Source organism: Magallana gigas, chromosome 6 (genome assembly GCF_963853765.1).
Source record: "Magallana gigas chromosome 6, xbMagGiga1.1, whole genome shotgun sequence".
NCBI classification, from domain to species: Eukaryota; Metazoa; Mollusca; class Bivalvia; order Ostreida; family Ostreidae; genus Magallana; species Magallana gigas.
The window spans coordinates 35375264-35398587 of NC_088858.1; the positions used below are offsets into that span (position 1 = coordinate 35375264).

Below are 23324 nucleotides of genomic sequence, written 5' to 3' on the forward strand. Positions count from 1 at the left end.
ATAAACGTGAACAATATTACTATAATAACAATATGCACACTAATACACATAAACATATGCTTATTAGATACAATTCAATTACTGAAATATTAATTAATACACATAAAATAAACAAGTCTACCGCCACACTCCCCCCTTCCCAAGACCTAATGTACTATGTACATTAGTCTCAATTATCAAACATCAAATGTGCATACGATAAAGAACTGAACAAGTATCAATAATACATACATAAGAGTACAATTAAGAATACTTACATATCATAATAAGCAACACTACATTTTCAAATATAATAACATATAGGATGTGAATGGATACAAACATGTCAAATCACAAAGTAAACAATATGAAAATTATCAAAGTTCACAAATTAAAGTTAATGAAATTAAGCACATTTATAAATTTATTGTCTCACGTCCACGGTTCGGGGAAGAGTTTCTTACGCTCAAGTAATTCAATTTCCTCTTCAGTGCGCGGTTTTTGCTCTCTAGTTCGCGGAGGGACGATTCAAGTCGCTGTAGTCTGGTTGCCTTAGCGATAGTCAAACCGAGGATGGAAGGATTCGTCTCTTTATGTGTAAACTTAAGGTGGCTCTTCATGTTCGATTTCCTCCTGACCAGTGCCTTACATCCTTGGTGAGGGCACGTCCACTTCTGTACCCCACGAACATGACGCTCTTCCCAATGGCGCTGGAATTTCGCCCTCGATGGGAAGGTCCCTTGAAAGTTGAAGAAAAAAAATAAACTGTTAAGTTCATAAACTCTACAAAACACCAACCTATATCCTCAAGAACAAAACCTTTCTCTAGTCTTTAGTTCAAGTGAATGTAATTCACTAAGTTTCTCACAACAAATAAAATCAAGCTTAAGGTCAGACGACACGTTCCTCGAGAATCTTTTTTGTATCTCCTCGTAATAAAGAGTTCCAATAAAAAATATTAATTTTATAATTACTTTTAAAATGATCAAAATTTACTTGGATTTGATTAAATGTCTAGATGGTCGAGTGGTTAGAACCGTGGACGCTGACTGCCAGTAGCGTATAGGTTCTAGAGGTCTTGAGTTCAAAGCCCCGCCCTGGTGGAGATATAGTTCAAATATAGTGAATTTTGCTTTGCTGTAGATGTATTTATCTTATATCAGCAATTCAAGTGTATTTTCAAGAAGATTGTATACGAAATTGCATACTCTAGTATTTTGCAGAAATGCCTGGTAAGGTACCCTAATTTTTTGCAAGAGAGCTTGTCAAAGTAGTAGTAAACCATTAACAAATTCCTGGAAAAAGTTATCTAAAATTGAGGAACGTGTCGTCTGACCTTAAACATAATCACTCAATGAATATCAACATTCGCAAACATGTACAGATACAGTCGATACACAACCGAAAGCACTAGCCCATGGTTTTAAACTATATATATGTATGCATGTATCATGTACGAATAATATCCACCATAACTCTCTTCATATGAGTGTAAAAACAATATATTAAAACAATGTATGTCACAGAGTTCACACGTCTTATTCATGTACCTACATGTATGTTCACGGAACTTTATATAAATGAATATTCATTACACTCTAATTCTCTCGATGGAAATTACAACACCAACAACAAGACTAATTTCTTTACTGAATCGCTTTAAATTTCAATATGTAACGTAGTTTATTATATTTATGGACTGAAAATAACTTTGGGTTTGAGGCGTCTGCCTCTTCTACTGAATTGCGGTGATTTGGGTCTGGGTTCAACCCTATCATCACTTTCCTCCTCATACTCATTTCTATCATCATTAAAATCCACCCCCTGTCCCTCACCTGACTCTAATTTCTGATTGAGTAACTTTAAATGGTCAACATGTACTATTTTTAGTTTCCCGTCACTGCATCTTTTTATTTCATAAGTTATATCTGATAATTTTCTGACAATCTCGTAAGGCCCTGTCCATCCTAAACCAAGTTTTTGGTTTGCTTCAGGTGGATACCAGCGAAGCACTAATGTTTTTGGTTCGAATGACCTAATCTTTAATTTAGTGTCGTAGTAACGCTTTTGTTTCTGGAAACTACTCTGTAAATTTTCATGCGCGAAGTCAAATGCATTTTACATTGCTTCTTTTAACCATTCGACGTATTTTACGGGACATTCTATAGGGGCGTCATTAGGGTGAGTCGGTGACCCTGTGATAATGTCGATAGGGGGTGAAGTCTCTCTTCCTAGCATTAGAATATTTGGGGTACATTTAGTACTTTCATGTACTGAGGCTCGGTATGCCATAGTTAATAACGGTAAATGCTCATCCCAATCATCTTTATAATCATTGACGAACATCGCCAACATTTGTTGTAAAGTTCTGTTAAAGCGCTCTATCATCCCGTCTGATTGGGGATGAAAGGGCGTTGTCCTGGATTTTTCAATTTCAAAAATGTCACACATTCGTTTAAAAAGATTTGACTCGAATTCGCGCCCTTGGTCTGTATGAATTCTTAAAGGCGAGCCATATCGGCATATAAATTCACATACTAATTTGTCAGCGACAGTCTGTGCCGTGTGGTCTGGAAGAGGATAGGCCTCTGTCCATTTCGTAAAATAATCTCCGACCACCATAATATATTGATTGCCCTTATCAGTTATAGGGAGAGGACCCATTATATCTATTGCGACGCATTGTAAGGGTCGGAACACTGGTTCGCGTTTCATGGGCGACTTGCCCAACCCTGGACCGGGTTTCCTACGCTGACATGGAACGCAGGTCTGACACCAGCGAGATACATCGCTTGTCATCCCTGGCCAATAGTACCTAGCCCTAACTTTACCTAAGGTCTTCTCTCGACCTAAATGTCCGGCTGACTTTGCATCGTGAAATTGATTTAAAATTTCTGTTCTAAGGACTTTAGGCACAACTGTTTGTAAATATGTCAAACCGTTCTCGTTTTTCCATACTCTACTTAAAATGTCATTTTCCAGTTTTAACAGCTGTCGTTCTCGTATAAGCGCTGTCATTTCAATGCTAGTACTTTTAAGGTTTGATATATCTGTACCATTTTTCAGACACTCTCGAATTTCACATATAGATTTGTCATTAGTCTGGGCTTCTATCATACTTTGATTACTCCAGTGAGGTAATCAATTTGGTTCATGTTGATTTATTAGACTGTGTTCTGTAGAGTGAGCATCTTGTGCTGATGTCTCTTTGTTCGAACTATCTTGCGAATCTACGGCAGTAACGATCGCAGAGCAAACTTGCTCTTTCCCACATTGATTGCACTCGGCACGTAAACATCTGCGTCGCGGTCTACGCGACAACGCATCCGCATTACCATGCGAAACTCCTTTGCGGTGTTCGATACGAAAATCATAAGTATCGAGTAATGAGAGCCATCTTGCTACTATACCTTCCGGTTCTTTGAAATTTTTGAGCCAAATTAAAGACGAATGATCTGTCCGGATAAGAAAGTTTTTACCGCTAAGATAGTATCTGAAATACTTTACAAACGTTATAACTGCAAGCAGTTCTCTGTAAGTTGTGCAAAAACTCCGTTGAGAACGAGAAAGAGTCTTGCTAGCATAAGCGATGACTCGTTCCTCGCCATCTTGAATTTGTGACAAGACCGCGCCGATTCCGAAATTACTCGCGTCTGTGTCTAGCACAAATTGACCGACACGTGTGGGATAAGACAAGATGGGTGCGGAAATTAAAGCTTCTTTCAGCCTTTGAAATGCTACATCGCATTCATCGGTCCAGGAAAATTTTCTGTTTTTCTGAGTAAGTTGCGTTAATGGAAAGGCTATAGTTGAAAAGTTTTGAATAAATTTTCTATAGTATGACGCAAGACCCAGAAAACTGCGAACGTCGGTAACAGATTCGGGCTGCGGCCAGTCGTCGACTGCCTTGATTTTCTCTTCATCACATTTTATTCCGTCGACTGACACAATGTGTCCCAAATATCGAACTTCATCTTGAAAAAATGTACACTTTTTGGGTTTTAATTTTAACTTAACACTTTTGAATCTGTCAAAAACTAGTTTCAAGTTGTCTAAAGTTTCTGTAAATGTTTTACCAAATACAATCACGTCGTCAAGATAAACGAGACAACGTTCCCATTGTAACCCGTTTAGAACAAGTTCCATTAGCCGTTCGAACGTTTTAGGACTGTTGGCCAATCCGAAGGGCATAACGCGAAATTGGTACAGCCCACGGTGAGTCGCGAAAGCCGTTTTAGGCTTATCCTCCTCGGACATTTTCACTTGGAAAAACCCTTGAGCGAGGTCTAAAGTACAGTAGTATTGGGCACCTGAAAGTGAATCTAAAGAATCATCGATTCTCGGTAAAGGATAGCTATCTTTAATTGTTTTTAAATTCAATTTTCTATAGTCGACGCAAAATCGAGTGCTATTATCCTTTTTCTTAACCAATACAATGGACGCTGCCCATGGTGATTCACTTGGCTCAATGATGCCTTGATTAAGCATTTTGTCTATTTCTTCATTAGCTATCTCTCGTTGGTGTATTGGCAATCGCCTATACACCATGTTGACAATCTGTCTGAAACATTAGACATGAGAGGACTTAAGTGGTCTGGTAAGTCTGTCGTTAACAGTCCGTGGTTGTCTTGTCTAACGTCTGTAGACGCTTGAGTTTCTTGCTGATAAATTTCTGTTATAGGCTCAAGAGAAGCTACATAAGCGTTTTTCTTTAATATAACTGTTTCTGGTGTAGGGTTCAAAACAGAAAATACCACTTCTGAGTTGTTTGATTTTATTATTGACTTTGGTATAATGACGTGTTTTTCACCCATATAACCTTCAATTGGTTCTAAAATACTGTCTATTTCGGGTAATTTCCCTATGATTTTCCCTTTCAGAAATATTTCTGACTCTCCGGAAATTTTACATGTCTGAATTAATTGTACGCGAGCGCACGAATTTTCCGATTCTAACTCATTGGTTAAGGCCAAGTCAAAATTTTTGAACTTCAAAACACCTTTGCCGGTATCAAAAGTAACATGATTACGAGCTAAAAAGTCTAATCCGAGAATTCCTTCAAGATTTCCTAAATCAGCTACCATAACCGCTTGACTGAATTCTTCATTCTCGATACATAAATTCATAGTACAGCGACCTAACACGGTCATAGGTTCTCCGTCAGCGGTCGTCAAAATTGACGATTCATTCTCCAGTTCAACATTTCTCAAGGAATCAAACATTTGCTTCGACAGCAAAGTAACCGCGGAACCCGTATCTACGAGCATTTTAATATCTGAGTTTCCTATTGAAACTTTTATAAACCAGCAGTGTTGAGAAATAGCAGCTAATCTGAAACTATTGGTATTTGGCCTTATATTTTTATCAAAATTTGCAACACATTTGTTTGTCTGAGCTGAGCCTGTGGCCTCCATCTCAGCCCGTTCTAGTTTAAATTGGCATGCTCCTTTGACTGTTGTGTCCTTGGAGTCCTAACTGACTCTTTTCTCGCGTAATTTGAATTTTTCTTAGGACAATTACGGCTGATATGACCTTCTTCATTGCAATTAAAACAAATAAACTTTTAAGAGTCTCTAGTTTTAATTTGCGAACGCGTGTGATTTCTCTGTTCGGTTTTCTCTACCTGACGGGGTCTTTCCGGTTTATTTGATAAATTCTTTAGAGATTCTTTGACATCTCTCAACGAATCCTCTAACCTATCAAGTCTAGATGTCTCGAGGTTTGAATGACATGGGGTTTTCTGAATATCCTTTTCAGAATTTCCTGTGTTTGTCAAGGCCATAACATTTGAATGTACGGGCTCATTCGGTTTACGTAGTACATTGTACGAACCTTCAAAAGCTTCAAATTCTACAGCTAACGATATAGCTCGATCCAGCGTGCTCGGATGTGCAAACTGAATGTGTCTCTTGATATCTTGATTTCCTAACCCAGAAATATACTGCTCAACGATCAAACTCTCTCTCATTTCTATAGGTATAGACGGAAATGCGCGACTCGCTAAACGCTTAAGCGCATATCCATATTCAACTACCGATTCTTCGCGGTTGCGACGTCAATTTCTAAATTCACAGCGATATGCTGTAACCCGTTCAGGTGGACAGAATCTCTGCATTAATACGGACTTTAATGTCTCGTACTGACATAAAATTTCTCTGGGTAATTCTCCTAACTCGCGCTGAGCTACGCCTCGTAGACTCATAGCAAGCTGAAGCGCTTTTTCATGATCATTCCATTCATTCCACTGAGCCACTTGCTCAAAATGACATACATAATCATTCCATTCAACTTTATTTCTATCAAAAGTGTCCGGTTCTTTCGGTTTCCTATTTATAAGCTTTGTACTTTTCTGTACATTTGTAGCTTTTTCTCCAAAGTTTGTACCTTCTAAGTCATTGTAAAAAGCATGCATGTCAAAATCAGCATTTGCCCCATTTGGGCCTCTCTGAGTCACGTGATTTGTTAAAGTTGACGGCGCGACATGTTTAGAATCGAGGGGAGGATTTATGTTTTTTCCAAGATATTTTGGATTATGTGTGAATGTTTCAACTATATCAGGAGTATTCATTCTCCTATTTGATACACGTTGTCTTGAATCACACACGATAATTCTTCATTCCTATCGAAACAGTGGAGAGGACTTTGTTGTGAACGTGAAAACAAACCTGATTCAACATGTACTTGTGTATCTGGAAAGGGGTACGGATCGTGTTTCTGTGATGAATGATCAGCGACCGACCTACAATTTCTGTGTCGCGGACACGTACAAGTGATAAATCCACTTTCTGATTTTGAAAGACACTGATCATTGTTTTGATAAGATTTAGGTCTAACGACTGAGTTATCGTTCTTTCCAAGACTGTCAAGAGGCGGATCAAACGTTCCATTTAATAAGCGCTCTGACTCGTATTCGGTCTCTGAACAGTCAATGTCTAGGGGTAAGTTCTGAGCTTTCTTACTAACTGCTTTGTTACATATATGTCTACATTCGCCGTTATTCTCGAAAGATCTGTTCTGATCTAAGGGAGCGGATTTATCGTCTGTTGTCAATAATGGCGGAGATCCGCGCATCAAGAAACTTGGTGTGAAAAATTTCACAAACCCATTAAAACCACTGGACAAGTTATGTAAAAATGATTCATTCGAAGCCATTGGCTTTAGTTTTTTCCTTTGTAACAAACTATACAAAACAAACAGTTAAAACCAGAATCGATATCCCGCGGACGAAGCCCCCAAAAATGTAACGGGCGGTTGCCCAATGTTATACAGTACTGTATAAGTCCCGAATTAAGCACAGGAATCGATTCTAGTTTTATAACCGTTTATTAAGATATTACAACAATACTTGCACAGCGTAACAATAACAGTGCTTACTGTTCAAATGTTTTCCACCCCACTCTCTCAAATCCTGCTTCTACACAATATATGGACATACAAACACCGTCGGGCTACCCCGGGCCGGGACGTACTGTGACGTCATACTTAATAAATGACGTTAATTAAACAACGAATGCGACAACTTGATTAACGTGAACAATATTACTATAATAACAATATGCACACTAATACACATAAACATATGCTGATTAAATACAATTCAATTACTGAAATATTAATTAATACACATAAAATAAACAAGTCTACCACCACACATCCATGAGATTATTGGTTGGCATAAATTCTTGATTTTCTTGAATCAAGCATATTGCAGAACCTGTTAAATGAATTTCATCAAATAGATAAGAATATTAATATTTTAATCTGAAACATTAAAAAAAAAACCATTAAGCTACTTACTATGTTCTGCTATTTCGGGTATTTCTTTTGATGAAAAGTTGATTTCCCTCACACGTTTTTCAACCTTTTCTTGTTCATCTTTTGGTAAATTGCAGCATAATTCTTCAAAGAAATCTTTTGTTCTCTCCCATCTGTTTTCAACTGTCCCCAACTCTGTCATACAAGTCAAACAATGGTGAAATTTACTATTTGTAATTTAAGATCTTGGTTCTATTTCGTCAGGGCATAAATTCTTGATTTTCTTGAATCAAGCATATTGCTGAACCTATTAAATGAATTTCATCAAATACGTAAGAATAATAATATTTTAATCTGAAACATTAAAAAAAAACATAAAGCTACTTACTTTGTTCTGCGATTTCGGGTATTTCTTTTGATGAAAAGTTGATTTCCCTCACACGTTTTTCAACCTTTTCTTGTTCATCTTTTAAATTGCAGCATAATTCTTCAAAGAAGTCTTTTGTTCTCTCCCATCTGTTTTCAACTGTCCCCAACTCTGTCATACAAGTCAAACAATGGTGAAATTTACTATTTGTAATTTAAGATCTTGGTTCTATTTCGTCAGGGCATAAATTCTTGATTTTCTTGAATCAAGCATATTGCTGAACCTATTAAATGAATTTCATCAAATACGTAAGAATAATAATATTTTAATCTGAAACATTAAAAAAAACATAAAGCTTCTTACTTTGTTCTGCGATTTCGGGTATTTCTTTTGATGAAAAGTTGATTTCCCTCACACGTTTTTCAACCTTTTCTTGTTCATCTTTTGGTAAATTGCAGCATAATTCTTCAAAGAAATCTTTTGTTCTCTCCCATCTGTTTTCAACTGTCCCCAACTCTGTCATACAAGTCAAACAATGGTGAAATTTACTATTTGTAATTTAAGATCTTGGTTCTATTTCGTCAGGGCATAAATTCTTGATTTTCTTGAATCAAGCATATTGCTGAACCTATTAAATGAATTTCATCAAATACGTAAGAATAATAATATTTTAATCTGAAACATTAAAAAAAAACATAAAGCTACTTACTTTGTTCTGCGATTTCGGGTATTTCTTTTGATGAAACGTTGATTTCCCTCACACGTTTTTCAACCTTTTCTTGTTCATCTTTTAAATTGCAGCATAATTCTTCAAAGAAGTCTTTTGTTCTCTCCCATCTGTTTTCAACTGTCCCCAACTCTGTCATACAAGTCAAACAATGGTGAAATTTACTATTTGTAATTTAAGATCTTGGTTCTATTTCGTCAGGGCATAAATTCTTGATTTTCTTGAATCAAGCATATTGCTGAACTTATTAAATGAATTTCATCAAATACGTAAGAATAATAATATTTTAATCTGAAACATTAAAAAAAACATAAAGCTACTTACTTTGTTCTGCGATTTCGGGTATTTCTTTTGATGAAAAGTTGATTTCCCTCACACGTTTTTCAACCTTTTCTTGTTCATCTTTTAAATTGCAGCATAATTCTTCAAAGAAGTCTTTTGTTCTCTCCCATCTGTTTTCAACTGTCCCCAACTCTGTCATACAAGTCAAACAATGGTGAAATTTTACTATTTGTAATTAAAGATCTTGGTTCAAGATTATCGAGCAAAATTTTTTTATTTCTCTGCATAAAGTTTTCAAAGTTAGAATTTTTCCTTGCAGCTCAAACGAAAACAAATATTGCTTATTAATAAAGGATGCTTTCCTTCTTACCATTCAACTGATTATCAAGTTAAATATACTTGTATTTGAGTTATATATCAATTTGTTTTCATATTTTGTAAATTAGATAAAAGTTTTTGAATAATGTTTAAGACTAATATCATGCGATATTTATACAAAGGCAAGTTACAGAGTTAAACAGCGTTTATATCAGTTTTGATATAGTTTAGAAAGGTTTCTTTATATGCTCGTTTTATCATGAATGTTACAAAAATCCGTCCACTTTGCATAGCCGTCATTATGATTTGACCAGGGTGCACATTTATTGATGTTGCTAGCCAATCTCTGAGTTCTTGCACATTTGTCGTGCCATTTACGTTACTCTTAAAATGATAAAAATAATTAAATAAAATTTATTAAGTTAATTAAATAAATTAATTTAAATGATTAATAATTGAAACATATGGCTTTCATGCCATGAAATTGATTAAATGTATGTCCATCTTAAAACTGATTATATTTTTCAACTAGCTGATGATCTTCGCATTTCTCAAAGATCCATTTAAAAAAAACTCATGTTATATTGGAGTTTAAACGTATCCGAAAATATATTCAGCATTCTAGATGTATCAGTTCTCGAAACACACTCCTGGTCCATGAGGTCTTGAAAGAGAAAGAGGCCCATAGGTCAATTCGATCAACATTTACTATACTCTTAAGTCCTTTAAAAACATCATCGCATATTCCTGACTAAAAGAGAGAGATCATGTTGTGGAAATGATCTAATCCTAATAGCTAGCTTCAATATTTCAAAACAAATCATAGCTTTTATTCATTCCAAAAGTTTTGATTATTTATATTTTCTTCAAAAGTGGCCTTTTGGCCCTCAGAGTAAATGCATGTTAATCCAGTAAAATAATTCTTATAAAAAAGTTCAAATTTTAACCCCCCCTTGAAAGTGATCGTGACCTTTCTTTTTACTAAAGATAGGTTTGGTTTTGCCAAATGGTGTTAGGGAAGCTAGAGATTTACCAGGTAATTTGAAATAGCGTCGCAAAAAAACTTCATCAATTAATTTAACAATTTCTGATCAGAAATGTTCCCCTGTGAACTACGCCCAGCATGATGTAATTTGTAATATCAATTTTAAGAAAACCATGTGAATAAATATTTGGCTATCAATGATATAATGGTCAAGTACTTTCCAAATGGGTCATACCCTAAAAAACAGTTTTCATTGCGTGTAAAGTGTCGTCGGTAATACAGCTTCCAGTTCTATCTAAGAAAGCTTGAAGTTAAAGGCTTTCTTTCCACTATATCTTTAACATTAAAAAAAACATTTAATGTGAAAAAAATGATTGATGTTCATGAATATCTGTATCAAGAAACAAATGCCATTTCAAATATACCTGTAGTAAAGTCCCTTTTCTGGAGATTCGACGTTGTGTTGTCATTGCATTCTAAAATGTTGCCAACATTGACATTCGATGGTGCGTTGTCATTGCATTCTAAAATGTTGCCAACCTTGACATTCGATGTTGTGTTGTCATTGCATTCCAAAATGTTGCCAACCTTGACATTCGATGTTGCGTTGTAATTGCATTCCAAAATGTTGTCAACGTTGTCTACGGTCTACAAAGATAAATATCAGATAACACATTGAAGCTTTCACGATGTTGACAAAGTAAATGTACAGTTATATACCCTTTCTATTTCTTCGCTAGAATTCAAAGGAGCATCCTGGACTTTCTCACTTGGTTTTTCTTCAGCATTTGATTTCTCTGGAAGCAAAACATCATCTTAGAGAGCAAGAACATTTGAAAACTTAATAACATCATAATACAAGATGCATTTTATAATAACTTTAATGAGTGAAATGTGTTAGTGACAGAGAAGTAATAAGGGGGCTGGGGGTGGCTGCCATTTTTGACAATATTGATCTCCTTTAAATAAGAGCTCCATATAAAAAAAAATAGAAAATGATAAAATTCCGTATTAAAATATATGAAATTTTTCTTCACCAAAGAGTAGTTGATAACTTCAAAAATTGCATATAAAATTGTCAAATAAATTTTGACCCCCAAGCCTCCCTAAAGAGACAAATATACAAACCTGATGGGTATATAGTTTCGTCCTGTACGATCACTTTCAACACTTTGAACTTTAATGGAAACATCCTCTGACATGTCATGCTTCTATTTTCAGGCGTATAGAGCGCCCTCAATTTTGAAATTAGGCAATTTCTTATCATAAATGTTACAATTACACATCCATTCTTTATTCCAGACACAATTATATCGTCAAACTCGGCACTTAGTAAAGTTGCAACCATTTCTCGTAATTTTTCAAGATCAGTTCGAGAGTATTTTGATAAATCAGGGCAGTTGATAACATATATTACCTTTGTATGATCTGAAAAAGAAAATGCCCACTCGCTGTCAAACGTCAATATATAAACAAAGCAGATACCGGTATATAAATACAATATAAATATCTGTCAAAATATGAATATTGCATTTCATTTTGTTTAAACTTTGAATTCTTAGATTGTATCCCCTATGGCACACAGTAACCTATAAAATAGTTAAACTAGCTACCTTGCACTTCAGCACCTCAAGTTTTTATTCCCAATATGTCAAAAAAGCTATTCTGAAAATAAATATATTCGCAGTCCATCTACTATGATATTTCTTAGAATTAGCTTGTTAATATAATAGTTTCAAAAACAACATCTCTGCTTGATTATATAGTAATTTAAAAAATAAAACTCCTATGTTAATATGAAAAATGTTTTCAAATTCGTAAAATAACATCTACACTGCTATTTGGTTTCTAGAGCGCAATGGATTAAAGTTTTCTACTTCTTTGTAGAGGCTGCCTATTGAAAATCAATTTAAATCTGTATTGTTCTCTGGAACATTTTTCTTTTTGAATTTTATTCAAGAAATGAAGATAATAATTTTTCTATTGATCGACGTATCAAAGAAAAAATTGACCGGAAAACTTCATCAATGCGCGTAGCGCATTGATGAAAAAGTTTTCCGGTCAGTTTTTCTTTGATACGTCGATCAATAGAAAAATTATCTTCATTTCTTATCATTTAATAAAAAAATTTCAAATAAAAAAATGTGAAGTGTCATGGATCAAAAATGTAAATAATGTAAACGAAGCGGCGCGTATGAATACAAAACAACAACAGCAACAACATTCAAAATGGATGTGCCTTCAGGTGATGCATAGCTATTGAGTTGAATGTAATGGATTAATCACAAATAGTGAGTTGAAATCTGAACCGGCTGAATTGAAAACGAAAGGAAAATACATGCGATATCTTGTGATATTATTCACTGTGCAGAAAAACTCGTAATTATAATAAAACTAGTTTTCATGTGAGATCGCTGGAATATGGAACTGGACATAACCATCCAAGGAAAGGCGATCGTGGACGAAAATAGCTGATGTGTCGACAAAGAAAAGTATGTATAAGCGACTTTTGTAAACGTTGTGGTAACTAGAAAGCCAGTGATGTACTTAAATGGTATATCCGCCGCTTGGAATGCGCCGAAGGAGTTGATAATACCCATAGCTTTGCTTTACAACGCTTATTCTGATGATCGATCATTTACGTGTGTTAATCTAAAAATTATCGTTACCAAATTTGAACAGCAGTGTTAACGTGAAAGTTTATAGGCCTATATGTTCGTTATTATATTCCTGGAAAAGGAACAGCCAGCCTCGCTGTAAATGTTGCAATTGATTGATCTCAAGCAGACGAAATCGTGAGAAGACGCTTAAATTTCTATTTCGTGAATCAAATAATTTGTTTAGTTTATTTTTGAAGGTTAAACTTTTTATGTTTATAAAGTTGTATTTTGTTTGTTGACAATAAAACAGACACAACTTTACATTTTGTTATTTGTTATTTAGGAAATTCCCGTTCTATAAATAGTGTTAGATCAGAACAGTTGAGAAAAGTTGGTGCAGGTATAAAAGAAATTTTTCGACCAATCAGAAGCGCCGATATCTCATCAAACGAATAAATATTAAATGATATACATGTACTTGATAAACGTATTAATTTGATAAACGTATTAACTTGATAAAAAAAATATCTAACAAAAAACACATCGTGTATTATCTGTCTTTAAGTCATTGTTAGCATACTTTTTAGAAGCTTATACCGGTATTTGTAGAATACGATAATGGTCGGATCTCTTTAGAATGAGAAGATTTCTTTTTCATGTTTCAGTTCTTCTCGTTAATGAATGTTTTCTTTTTATTACATTATTATTATTTGTTTTGTTCCTCTATATCAAAAGTTTGGTTGTTTCTGATATGGTCAACTTAATAGTTTTTCATAGAACTTTGGTTATCGCAGAATCTCTTATTTTTAACAAATCGCAATAATTCGTAAAATCGCATTCAAACGCATTGTAACCGTACTTTAGCAAAATCTTTTGTCCCGTTATGTCCGTTCCAAGTCATGAATTTTGTCAAACTTTCTGCCAGATAGAACAGACTTCACTAAACCCCCTCATGCGTCTTTGTCGAAAATGTAAAGGTCAGGAAACGCAATGCAAACGGAGACGAACTTATTAAAAATTTGTCTTAAGATGAACGTACAGTAGCGATTTTAGGTAAGATTACCCTGGGCCTTACTTATTGTTGATAAGATGACCTAATCGCCGATCGTTCATGCAACTGATGTATGTTAGGTAATGCTTATGATGTACCTATTTCCTAGAGATAAATCAATTATATGAGAGATAGAATTTTAATATTTTAATATTTACCTACCTCTCTCTAACAGTCGTTTTTCAAAGTACATTATTTTTTCTCCTCTTCTTTTTGCATATTCAACACATCGGTCATAAAGCTTTGGAGCTTTGCATGCTAAAAATATTCCTTGCAAGTAGACTACATTGTCAAAAGTATTGTACTTCTTTTCTAAGTACTTCAGCAAATCAAAAGGCTTATTGATCCTACTCAAATCATCAGGTTCATTTTCTTCTTGTCCTACATCCAAGATAAAAATGTCATATTTAAGATCGCTAAACTACCAATTCATGTTATTCTCTGATTATCTTTGTTGATATAATCAAAAACGACAATTAAAAATACCTTGGAGTCGAAATTTTATAAAGTTGACAATTTTTGGTGTCATGCCTCGTTTCAAACTTTGAAGAAGGTCATTATACTGCCACAGTTTAGTATCATTTAACCAGTTACTCAACAAAGCTGCACTTTCTGCCTTTCCATCATTGTCTATTTTACAATCCAAAAACAATATTATACACATAATGCAATGGCAGACAAAATATAGATTTAAAAATATCAATTTACCATTTGCTCTGACTTTTGAGTCAAGGAATGAATATGCATGTAACATTTATTTGCAACTCGAATTGACATACCAATTTCATCATGCAATGCGATTGTTTCAAAACACTCAGTTTGCTTTTGCTCTACAAACAGAAAAGAGCTGAAACATGCTTTGAATAAAATGCATAATGTTTTAAAAATCATCAAAAATTTACGAAAACGTTGAATGATTTCTAAATGTTTAATGATGGTCCTTACTCAGGTTTTAAAAAACAGAATCGATATCGAGTTTGTAAACAGTTGTTAAATTCTATTGCATTAATATACAATTATAACATGTTTTGAAAAGTATTAGCTTAAATATCGTTCTTTGAAAACTTACTTAGTTCGGACAATTCTCTTTCTGATATACATTTAGGTGTTGATTTCTTACGCTTCATACCTGTTTATATCCATGAAAGTAAAACATGGTGTTTTAATGGTACAAGCACAATTGAAGAATTGCATGCAATCGTTGACATTCTAAACAAAGTACTGAGTACAAAGTACGGGGGTTGAAAAACAATGCTTAAGAACTCATTACATCGAATTTATTGATTAGAGCTAAATGTTGTCAGCGATGTCGATTTGTGCTTAGGTCCAAACACTGTTTCACTTTCGGTTTGCCTGAGTAACTGCATAGGAGAGTTGATTAAAATCAACTCCCAAAAAAATGTAAGTGTATCTGTGTGTTTCATTTGTGCCTGGTTGCACTTTTAATAATTTATGTCTCATGAGAAACAAAAATGTACCTACATTTGTGTTTAAACTGGTAGCTGACTTGCAGGACGATTTTAATCATTTTTATGACCAAATTTGATCTTTGTACAGTTATGAATTTCATATTTGTGTTAAGTTATTGGTTTGTATATTCAGGATCTATATTAAAGGTTTGTACATCCATTTCGCATTGCATGATAATTCACAAAGATTACTTACATTTGAATAAAATGAAGTTTCGTCTATTTGAAATCAAACTAATGAAGAGAATGCCAATCAACAACGGAGGAATCGTTGAAATGAGTATTATCAAAGTTTTTCTGCAAAAGTAAACATCATGCAAAAATAATAATCTTTATTTTTTTGAAAAAACAAAATTTATAACACTATGGCTAGCATAATATAAATATTATATATCTTATTTTATAATATGACCTATTGAAAATTTTTACTCACCTTTCTTGAGCGTGCTTTCTGTTTAAATTTTCGCTGAAATAAAAATAAATGAAAAGAAGTAAGCTTATTAATAAGTTTTGTTTTGCCTCAGACTAGAATGTCTCGACGTCATTGGATGAATCACGTCTCGTGATTGCCTTATAAATTTCTTTACACGGCGAGCGTCAAAATTTATACGGCAACATGGCGGCCGTAACGTTCTTTGAGCTGATTGTTTACACAAACGCTCAACCATACTTTTGATTTTAAGCCCCAAAATATTTAGAGTGACCCCCCCCCTTTGCCCGTGACGTGATATTACGATCCTACAATGGCATCCAGGTTTGCACAAAAATTAGAGAAATAATATATGAATTAAAATGTTATATATCATTTTTTGTTTGTTTACATATTAAACTTTAGGTCCTCGACAAAACAAAACACTTATTAGGTTTGTTACTGACTGTTTAAAGAAATTTGTGGGGTCAGTAAAGTCCATAAAAGGCGAGACGGAATATTATAATATTATGCATGCCAATCAACACCGGAGAAATCGTAATAATAATTATTATGAAAAAAAAATTCTGCAAAAGTAAACATTATACAAAAATAATGTATCTTGAAGTGTTTCTTGATTGAAAATTTGTTTAAACAGGAAATAAGACTCAGAAATTAAATAATCTTTATATTTTAAAAAACAAAACAAAACTAGATGCTGTCATTAGACAGTAATACCCGCACCATGTGTTTGCCCCTAAATAACACTGTTTTGTACCAGTTTAATTAAAAATGAAGGCTATATGCAAGCTCCGGTAATACAATTAAAATTTATAATTTTCATAACTGAAGGATGAGATCCCTTCCCATATGATAATACACATCGTGACATGAGCAGTACTTTATGTGCAATTTGGGATAGACCTGTTTGCAGTGAATTTTCAGTTAATCAATAATCTTAACATTTTATGTCATAGAAAGTATAATGGTCTACATAATTATTACAAACAAAATTAAAAATTAAATTATGCCCCCTCCCCGTGGCGGTTGCCGGTTTTAGATTTGCTTCTGTGTGCCTACATGAACATCATCGTGTGCACAGATTTAGAGAAGGGGTGGGAGTGAGGGGTCCAGACCCCCCCCCCCCCCCATGAAAATTCATTTATATCAATTGTAAAATTACCAAAAATACACCTTGGACCCCAATGCTCTTACAGACATGTAAACGCTCAAACCCATTGCGCTTCAATGTTAGGTAACATTATTTGGGGGGTAAATCAATATTTAATATACTTTATTTTTATCTCAATAGAAAGTATACATGTACATCACAATATGCAGGTGTCCTGCACCACCTTAAAGCTGTTATTTACCTAATAAAATAGTGCAAGTGGATTTGAAGAATAGGTCATAAAAATACATGCATGTTACAAATGAATGATCTTTGTCTGAAGTTACGTACACAACACAGGTCTGCATGTCTCATTAGCGGGTACTAGTTTTACCCAGCTCTTCGATTAGATGGGTTCACGTGTATATATACATGGGTGTTGCTAAAACGCGGAACGGAAGATGGAACGGAAAGCGGAACGGAAGGGAAAACGGAAAATCTTATTTAATGTTATTTACCTCATAGATTTGTTAATCATGCTAAAACGATATACTTTATGTACCTTTTTAATTTTTTTTTTGAAAGATTAGCAATATTAGATTATTTATTCAAGAATATTTATTTCCTCAAAATTATCAGTACATGCATTGACCACTATATTCTGTCCCAAAATATCCTCAATTCACTTTTGCTGTATATTTATATATATATACCTCAGGTTTCAAGCAATTCTCTTTTAGAAGCATTAAACATTCTCATTATTCTTTCTTTAAAACGTCCTCTCTAGCTTATCAGCTGGTATAAATACACGGCTAAAAATAAAGAAGTTTACGGGGTTTTGCATTTCAACAGACCCGGATGATAGTGTTGAAAAATTGTGCAAGGTCTTCTGAGTCACTTGTCAACATTTTCTATTATAAATCGTCCAAATGTGCTGCATGAATATTTTGGGATCGACAGACTATAGTCCCAATATATAATCGGAAAAACAAACCAGGCAACGTCTAGAGCTCTCTATTCGGATCATATGTATATAGTTGCTGGAATAAACAACTGCTTAATAATGCAAACGTAAACAAAATTGCATTGCTAAAAATACTAGTTTCACAAATTACCGGGTATTTTAATGTTTACTGTATTTTAATTTTTAATGCCGTCAGTCCTACGGTTTTTTTTCTTCCATCTCAATGATACTGTATCGTCTGTATGATAAAAGATCGTCTAGAACACCGAAAATTCAATTTTGATGTAAGTATATACATGTACATCATATTTGAAATATAAAAATACTCAAAACACGCATAAAACGCTTTCACTAACTGCGTACGTTACGCTGATATGCCATCTATACCATATAAGAAAAATAAGTAAAAAGTTATAGATAATTTGCTCGTTTAATCATGTTAATGTTTCAGAATTCGTATACATTTGATTATTCCGTTTCCGTACTCAATTAAAGCCGAATGAATACAATGCTATAATTGATAGACATTCATATGGATAATAATAAGATAACAACGTGTTGATAATCATTCATTAGATATAAATAAAAGATACAAAGTAAATCGTTTCTGGCCAGTCTATACCCTTTTTAAGCGATAAACCTGATGATATTTTCCATTCGGTTCTGCTTTCCGTTCCGTTTTCCGTTCCGCGTTTTAGCAACACCCATACATGCATGTCTGTGTTTTCCGTATGCAGAAAAGGAGTAGTTAAGATCAGCTAAAGGAATTCATTGTTGTGTTTTAATTGGATTATCATTATGATGTTGACCAATTTAGGTAAGCATAATACATGTAGTAGCAGTAGCACAATATAATGAGATGCCAGCATACATATATGTTCTACTTTCACTTTCTAAATGTGATCTCCCTTTGACAGCATACTGTATCATCATCTTTTAATATTTAAATAAGCTTATCATCGTTACCTATCCTATCGCATTTGTAAAGTTTCTGTCATTTTAGTTGCAAAAGTTATTTTTTTCATTTGTCAGACTGCATGCAGTATTGAGTTGACCCCATATTGACCCTGTATAAACAATTTCTTATTAAATTTGTGTATTACATGTAAGTAGGTGTAGACACTTATCATTTTTATATGAGTTATAATAGGAAGGAAGGAGCATTTCTTTCTTAATGTATTATGATGCATTAAAAACAATGTAGGTCATGACCTTATGGGACTGTTCTGACCCCACAAAACAGGAAAATACAAAATATCTTCTAATGTCATTATGATGCATCAAATGGTGTAAAGTACATTAATGACCCCCAGGTGTTGTCTTTAACCACCCCCCCCCTGCCTTTATGAAATAGGAAATGATATGATACACTGTATATTTTGTTAACTTCTGAGATCTGAGATCCTCATCCCTAAACCATATAATTTATTTTTGCTCTTTGTGTCATTGCGCATAAAATTGTATGTAGATTATGCCCCCTTGGAGACACCCTGACATTTTTGAACTAGAAATAATAATGTATTTTATCTTTTCATATCTATTCATATGTTATACAGTAGTGTTTGATCCATATCGGTAAATCCTAGCCTTATGATGTCAATGCTTTGTTTAGGAGACTTTACAATTGCCCCAAATAGGCGAATACACATGGAAGTGATGCATATAACATTTTGTTTATAAATCTTAAAAATTGAATTAAGCAATTTCAAAACTGTAAATGTGAATCACGAGAGAAAAAGCAAATGAATCAAGAAATGATTTAAAATTTGCTACTGTACACATGTAAGAATGTATTAAGAAGACTGAATCTTTATAACCAGGTTAGATTGGAGGGGGGGGGGGTGAATGTGGAGTATAAACATTTATAATTTGAATCGTTTATTGTTATTAATTTTAACTTGTCAATGAATACTACTTATTGATCCCAAGGTAGAAATATGATCTCTGATCATATCTCAATAGATCATTTGTCAATTATGCAAGGTGTAATATAATTTTTTTTAAGAATAACATTTTTTACCAGTTTATAAAAGTTTTTAGACACCCAAATTATATTTTGATTTTAATAGATCATTCGACAAGGGGGGGGGGGGGGGAGAGAGAACAGTTTATATTTGAGTTTGTTTGGGAGTGGGGGTTCCAAGTCATATATTTGACAATTTTTTAATGTAATTTAAAATAAGACTAAGCCATACTACAGTACAGAACAAAACACAAACTAATACATGTATATGTATATATACATAGGAAGTATTACAAAACAGATGATTTATCTATATATGGGTTCTTAAATTGAATCATATATCATGTACATATTATATTATTGTTTCTTTGTTCAAGGCATTTAAGATGGTATGTAGGTCATGATACCAAGTGCTCTTCCTGAAATTATTAAATATCATAAAAACCATTGAGATCCCCACCTTAATCCAAAGATATTATTCCTCCTTAGGTCATGCAGGCGCATCAGATCATTATGGCATGTAAGTCATGACCCTAAGGGGTCATCCTGACCCCCTTAGAATCAGAAATTGTCAATTATCTTTAAATTATTGATGTTTGATGATCCTATCTCTATTTAATCTTTATTATTAAGTCTCCCGAATGAAATTTGGATACTTATTGTTTTTGTACGGTTCTGAATACGGTACATGTATTATTATTCATCTTCTTTTTCTTCTTTCCTGCTCTGAACCTGTTTCTCAGAGATGGCTGAACAGAATTGTACAAAACTCTAGGATATGATAGGCCTGCATATCTAGTTGTGCACCCTGGTTTGATTTTTCTCATTTTGGGTTAGACAACCACTTTTCGGGGGAGGGGGGAGGGGGGTGTCAAAAGGGTGGGGGGGGGTCTAACATTGAACCTTGTAGGAAGAATCGTAGACTCTATTGTAAATGGTAACTTGAAAACGGACAAAGATAATAATATAGGGTTTTCATAATCATATATTGGCTGTTACTGGCAATATAAAGGGTTTATTAGATCTGACCCCTGGGGTCATCCCCACCCCCCAGGAATTTGAAATTACCATATATCTCAGAAACTGTTATAATCATGACCCCTAAACCATATATATTCATGTTTCTGATGTCAAGGAGCATCAAATGTTATGTAGGTCATGGGCCCTGTGGGTGGTCCTGACCCCCTCAAACAGCAAGTCCCTTAATATCTTCAAAACAGTTGAGATCCCCACCCTTAAACCATATATATTCTTGTTCCTTGTGTCAAGGGGCATCAAACGGTATGTAGGTCATGGGCCCCGGGGGTGGTCATGACCCCCCTTGAACAGGAAGTGCACGAATATCTCGAAAACGGTTGAGATCCCCACCCCTTAACCATATATATTCTTGATCCTTAAAGGGCATCAAAAGGTATGTACCGGTAGGTAATGGGCCTGAGGGTTAATTTTAATTTTTCAAAACTGTAATGCACATCTATGGAACAGTTCCTATCATATCCCAAGATATGATGTGTCTATCCATTTAATCATAAAAGGAGTTCTAGGATCTATGTTTTTTTGAAGTGATAAACGTCAATTTTCTGCTACTTTTTGACTCCCTGGATAAAATTTAAATTTTGAAAACCTTACTGCACAACTATAGAACAGTCCCTATCATATCCCAAGATATGATTGTCTATCCATTAAATAATAAGAGGAGCTCTTGGATCAATGTTTGGTTTTTTTAGTGATAAACGTCAATTTTCTGCTACTATTTGACTACCTGGATGAAATTTAAATTTTTAAAACCTTATTGCACATCTATAGGACATCCCAAATTATATCCCAAGAGATGACGTAGCTACTCCAAAAGTTGTAAGAGGAGTTCTGGGAACCATATTTTTTTGCCCAAAAACGTCATTTTTTGTTGCCCACTGATCCCCTTAATAAAAAAAAAATTCTGGAACCTGATCACGCCTCAATATGACACCCCCAATCATATTCTAGAAGATCATTTGGCTACTGCCCCAAAAAAAATGACGTTTTTGAAACCAGTTTTTTTGGAAAAGAAACCGTCTTTTTTAACCATTAAATAACCCCCAGGACAAAATTGAAAATTCCGAAACCTTATTGCGCATCTATAGGATAACCTAAAACATATTCCAAAAGATGATTTGTCTACTGTTGAAAATGTAGGAGGAGTTCGAGGAAGAAGGTTTTTTGTGAAAAAACGTCATTTTTTACCAATTATTTGACCCCCAGGACTAACAGAGAATTTTTGAAACCTTTTTACAGAACAACACGATACCCCAAATCAAACTCCAAGAGTTCAGTTTGCTGGTTTATAAGATGTAGGAGCAGTCTGAGAAAGTAAAACGTGACAGACGGACGGACGGACGGACGGACGGACGGACGGAACAGGGTAACAACAATATACCCGAACTTTCTTTAGAAAGTGCGGGTATAATTAATAACACTATAACATGCATAACATAAATATATCTTAAACAAATCTATGGTAATTTTATCAAATATTAACAAGGTAAGCATTTAATGAATAAGTTATTTTCAATTTTATCATATTTTTGCTGGTATCGTAATACTGCATTGTATTGTAATACTGTATTGTATTATTATGTTTTATATTAAAATACAACCTTCTAAAAATTCTTACTCACCTTTCTTGTGCGTGCGTTCTGTTTAAATTTTCGCTAAAAACAAATGGAAAGAAGTAAGCGCAATTTTCCTGCCTGTTTTGCCTTATTTTTTATACAAAATAATCGTTAATTAGTTATCTTTTTGTGGTGATTGATTTATGAATTATTATAGACCTACATAATATCGGAGGGATCCCAGAGACTTGAATTGGTATCGCCTTTTATTGAAGTTGTTATTCTGAAATTTAATGGGTTAATATGTATAAACAGTTTAACTGTCAGCATTAATTATTGATATAAATTTCAAAGGAATCATGTAGTCAGTAATGTTGTAAAGTTACATTGTCTGGTTTTCCGTAGTAGTTCTTTCTTTCGTGGAAGTGGAACTAGAAATTAAAACAGTGTCTTCTAAATATTAGAACTATTATGAGCGGACCGAAGAGAAATGGTTCTTGTATAAATAAAATAGTCAAAATAAACACATCCTTATTTAATCAAAAAATTATATTTTAAAAAAACCATCCTTAAACAGTTGATTCATGAACACAGTTCTTCTCGGCTTTAAAGCATTTCATATTGCTGTCTTTCATTCATTCAATCTTTATTTCCCACTTGCGGAGATTTCATGTTGTAAATTACAATATATAAAGAAAATCAGTCAATCGTACAAAATAGGAAATAATTGTGAAGACAACGTATATACATATA

At 34.1% G+C, this 23324-nt stretch overlaps 1 protein-coding gene across 1 annotated transcript; it reads right to left on the bottom strand.

The window, feature by feature from the left end:
• Positions 1-7619: 7619 nt before the first annotated feature.
• On the bottom strand, positions 7620-23092 carry LOC136276377 (probable DNA double-strand break repair Rad50 ATPase). Its single transcript, XM_066088265.1, has 17 exons — positions 22958-23092; positions 22795-22854; positions 15967-15999; positions 15730-15830; positions 15134-15193; positions 14844-14894; positions 14551-14694; positions 14227-14445; positions 11542-11841; positions 11134-11210; positions 10839-11061; positions 9153-9302; positions 8811-8960; positions 8465-8617; positions 8123-8272; positions 7777-7929; positions 7620-7693 (listed from the first exon to the last, which is right to left on the bottom strand). Exons 5-17 carry the CDS (start codon positions 15189-15191, stop codon positions 7620-7622), a joined length of 1902 nt encoding a protein of 633 aa, XP_065944337.1. The 5' UTR covers positions 15192-15193; positions 15730-15830; positions 15967-15999; positions 22795-22854; positions 22958-23092.
• Positions 23093-23324: the final 232 nt, after the last annotated feature.

Excerpts from the sequence above, each read along its gene's own strand:
- LOC136276377 (XM_066088265.1), bottom strand. The coding sequence starts at position 15,191 with ATGAAGCGTAAGAAATCAACACCTAAATGTATATCAGAAAGAGAATTG. Across the intron at positions 14,695-14,843 it reads CGCATTGCATGATGAAATTG|ACAATGATGGAAAGGCAGAA; the intron begins GTATGTCAATTC and ends ATTGTAAAATAG. Across the intron at positions 11,211-11,541 it reads CGAAACTATATACCCATCAG|AGAAATCAAATGCTGAAGAA; the intron begins GTTTGTATATTT and ends TTTTGCTTCCAG.